This window comes from Priapulus caudatus, unplaced genomic scaffold (assembly GCF_000485595.1).
Source record: "Priapulus caudatus unplaced genomic scaffold, Priapulus_caudatus-5.0.1 Scaffold458, whole genome shotgun sequence".
NCBI classification, from domain to species: domain Eukaryota; kingdom Metazoa; phylum Priapulida; class Priapulimorpha; order Priapulimorphida; family Priapulidae; genus Priapulus; species Priapulus caudatus.
In genome coordinates, this window is record NW_014577519.1 from 118894 (window position 1) to 123356 (window position 4463).

At 44.3% G+C, this 4463-nt stretch overlaps 1 protein-coding gene across 1 annotated transcript in view; it reads left to right on the forward strand.

The window, feature by feature from the left end:
* LOC106810614 (PH domain leucine-rich repeat-containing protein phosphatase 2-like) overlaps positions 1-4463 on the forward strand; it is a 91421-nt gene that overhangs the window by 3564 nt on the left and 83394 nt on the right. Inside the window, exons 4-5 of the mRNA XM_014814030.1 lie at positions 2342-2495; positions 3600-3768. Of these exons, the coding sequence (XP_014669516.1) occupies positions 2342-2495; positions 3600-3768 (323 nt within the window). The remainder of the gene's footprint in view (positions 1-2341; positions 2496-3599; positions 3769-4463) is intronic.

The following is a 4463-nucleotide window of genomic DNA, read 5'->3' on the forward strand; positions in this document are numbered from 1 at the left end:
TATATACATGTATTACATATATATAACACTATTTCCTGTACTTACTAACTTCTGTACGTTTTTTACTGCAGGCAACTGTCTTATAATCCGTTTACCGATATGCCGCATGACGTCTTCACAGCGCTTAAGAACATAGAGTCTCTGTGAGTGTGCCACATCGCTATGCTTGCGTTATCCATATGATTTAATAATGTAATTATGAAGGCTAACATTTTCCTCTGCTTAATCAATGGGACGTCCGTCATTTGAAGTGTTGACCCGGAAATCCTAGGTTTTATTATTGATTGTATGGTAATATACCAGATTGTATATACATAAATATACCACATAAATATACATAATATACCACATTCAATACACCACATTCAATTGTGGTATTTTCAACTAGTTGTATCGACTAATTGTATCGACTAGTTGTATGACCTAGAAAATCCAATATGTAAATATGTGTTATTGATTCAGAAACCTGACGGGCATTCGGCTGCGCAACATTAGCGAAGATATGTTTCGCAACTTGACACATCTTCATTTCGTGTACGTATTTACCAGTGTCGTCATACGTGAAATTTTTAATTAGACCTTCCATTTTACATTTCAAACGGAATTGTGCTTATCACGCGTACTTTAATAAAAAAAATAACGTTCGAATTTCGTTCCGAATCAATCTCCATTGTCGTTAAATAAAACGCACCGACGGATCATCTGTGTTTACTTCGACAATTTGCTTTGTTTTCCCCTGCCAGATATTTCAGGGACTTTCAGTATTGTTCTTACGTGCCGCACGCAAAGGTGTGTCGGCCACTCACCGACGGCATATCTACGTTCGAACAGCTATTAGCCAATCACGTGCTGCGTATCTGCGTGTGGGTGATGGCGTTGATTACGTGTCTTGGCAACCTTACGGTCGGACTAGGGAGGACGTTAATGCGTGGAGAGAACCGCATACATTCCCTCTTCATAAAGAACTTGTGTCGTACGTGTTGTTTTGCCGTTCGACCTAGCGCGCATATTTCGACTCCCATGCATATATAGTACTCGAACCCTAAATTAATCTGTTTATATGACGCAATACACTCTGACAGTTTATAGTATATGATTTAATTGGCGGTTTTATTGATATTTATAGTTACCATTGACATTAGAAAAGATCGATAGTATAGATAGATAATATAGATTAGAATAATATTATCAATTAAAGCTGAGATATTTTGCTGTGCGCCGCGATTATCCTCCGAATAACGCAAGCTTACTAATTATGTGTTAATGAATTCTGATTACAGTATCCGACTTCCTAATGGGGATCTACCTCTTCGTGATTGGCGCGCAGGATGTGAGATTTCGTGACGTGTACAGACAAAATTCACGAATGTGGATAGATAGCACCGGCTGTCAGGTATGTGTATGTAATATAGGCGGTGTTATACGCAGTCCCACGACGCATGCGGAGATTCCCCGAGTTATAAGCCTAACGAGTGTCCCACCGAGCGACGTTCACATGTTTAATTTAGTGTTTACGGTCATGTTCTACAAACCGCACGCCCCCGCGCATACGAATAAAACCACGCTTCGAAAGCAGATTGAGTTCCGGCTTGCGAAAAAATCAATTTGCTAGTGAAATTTTTGATTACTTTGCGTTCATACCTCCAACGATATCCCATATCGATATTGAATCAACAGAACTAACACCGAGTTGTCCATATTTCTGTTCGTTTATGCAGCGGTGTATTTATACATATAAACGATTTCCGCAACGTTGTCAGTGTGTCTAATAAAACCAACTTGACACGCCGTATAATATCGACTATCTGAAACGCCAAGTATGAGACGCAATTAGGGGTCTAGCGACTCATAAGTAATTTAAACCTCAAAGAAACCGTAATTTTCCCGCTTAAGATGCTGCATCTAAATATAACACATTTGTGGTTTATTTATTAAGTGCGATGAGATAGCGATTTCTTGTCTCATAAGACGCTTATATCGCAAATGCTATTTTTACCTCCGCCAGGGGCGTGGCGGAGGTTATGTTTTCACCGGCGTGCCATTGAGTGTTGGTTTGTGTGTGTGTGTGTTACCATGCACGTTTCAGTTCACTTCCGCTAGGTGCGCTGGCTGTAGACTTACAAACACAGGCTAAAGGGCAACCACAGTCCTCCCCTACCTGCACGCTCGCACTAATCCGGATCCAATTAATTAATTAATTAATTAATTAATTTTCCACTTAATTAATGAATTAATTAATAATAAAAATTCACATTGAGAGAATACAGCTGCCTTGGCGGAGGTCTGTGCTCTCCGAGTGCTCTAGTTTTAGTTATAGATTTCTTGCTTACGCTGCTTGCAGGCGGTGGCGAAGCAGCCCAACCTAGCCGACCTGTCCAACAACCACCTGGAGTATATCCCCGAGAACCTTTTTGTCAATGACAGGCTGTCGCGACTCAACCTGCGACACAACGCGCTCAAGGAAAGACCGATCGAGGAAGACATCTACACGATAGGTGATCACAAGAGAAATAATATACTAGTTATGCTAATATACTAATAAACTCATATACTATTAGACTAACATCGAAGGTCTCTCTATACATTTCTATGGTGATGACGTTCGTTGCTGCGCACGGTTGCTGCAGGGTGCGCTTACGTGTATGTTACGTGCATGCTAGAGCTGTCATGGCTGCGATGTGTGTGGCGATGTAAGTGAAGTGAGGGATGTCTGGAGTTTTACTCACTCCTATTGAGAACGTAGCTAGGGCCCTCGTGATTCACTCTACCCCCATCGACCCCCTTTGGGATCCCGCTGTGGCCCCTTTCCTCGGGCTATGTGCGTTTGCACGCTGGTTGCCCGGTTAGGTGCAACGTGCTACAGCAACAGTAGCAACCTCGCATGTGTGTCAACGTATGGCGGTTTCACCCGCTGTGCAGCGTCGCAGTTCTTCTCTGGCGTGATTTGCAATTGTAAAGTTCCGCGTGTGAATTTAGGCTATGCCGCCCTTTTCGCCACATCTATACAATGGTCATACGCTATATATAGTGTTTATGTGGGTTGCCTAACAAAAAGTGAAAAGATAGTGGAAAACTAAGAAAGGGTCTTTATAAATGGTGTGCTAACCGCAGACTATTAAACTTGTAAGGGGCCTAGATAATTAGCCTGTGTGGATTAAGGGGTGTTGAGAGATACATTAATATATCGAACATCTGAGTTAGAATCTCTAGAATCTCTAACAGAAATTATTTCGCGTTATTTATCAATTTATCTATATATTTTGTGAAAACTTAATTGTTTATCGTGAATGAGCCACTATATAATATTATATTATTACTATATATGGAATATTATGTTTAGTAGCTATATCGTGAGAATTGAACGCGATACATCGACGAAGTAAAGCAGCGATTGAATGAATTACTACATATGATATGAAATATTATGTTTGGTAGCTATCGTCAGAATTGAACGCGCAAGGTCTACGACGTGAAACAACATTGAGTTCTATCCTCCGGCTCTCTCCTCCGGTTAAAAATCGCGCTACTCACAACACGCTCGCCCTTCTCGCTCTCTATCTCACGACAATGCTCGTTTCTCGGGTGGTCGGCTCGCGCAGGCTGGGTGGACGACCTTCCGAGCTTTCAGAATCTGCACACGCTCAACATGTCCGACAACGACCTGTACACGTTCCCCAGCGCCATCTGCCAGTGTACGCCGCTACAGGAACTCAACATCTCCGGTAACAAGATCGAGGAGATTCCGCCCATCATCGCCGAGCTGAGCAAGTAAGTGCGTGCGCGCGTGCGTCCGTGCGTGTGTGTGTGTGTGTGTGTGTGTGCGCAGGCGTATAAATGTGTGTGCGCTTCGATGTACGTATGCGTGGCGTGCGTGTCATAAACGGGGTGTGCATGGTGTCTGTAGTGTGTGTGGTGGGCGTGTGTGTGGCGATGTGGTGTGGTTGGTGGTAAGTGCTGTCCAGCTATCTGTCTAAAGTCTGCGCCTCGAACAGCAGGGTGCTGTGTGTGTGTGTGTTTGGTGCGCTGCGCGGCTCTGGAGAAGCGCGCCGCACAGACTGCGGTTCGCGTGTCGACGTCCATGTAGTAGTCTCCTTGTGCCACCCAGTTCCGCGTCTTCGCCGTGCTAGCTCCCCATGTGGCCGGTAGAGTTTAGCGGGATCGTCTCTCGTCCGCGACTTATCCATGCTCGTAAGGTTTTACCCGTCTAGCTACGCGATTTACGTGGCGCGTTGTAACTCGCACGTACATGTTTCCACAGAGGCGCGCCGCTCTCTCCCTGCGTTGCAGTGACGGTAAAGAGATGGATCGTACGAGTGTCGTCACGCAAATAGGACAGATTTAGTATAGTTAGGAAGACTCAGAATAGGTTTGTAGGTAGGAGCCCAACAGCAGTACGCGACCATCGCGTCGTAGTACTTACACCTAGCCACGACTCAGCTTGTATAAACCGCCCCCGTGCTGTG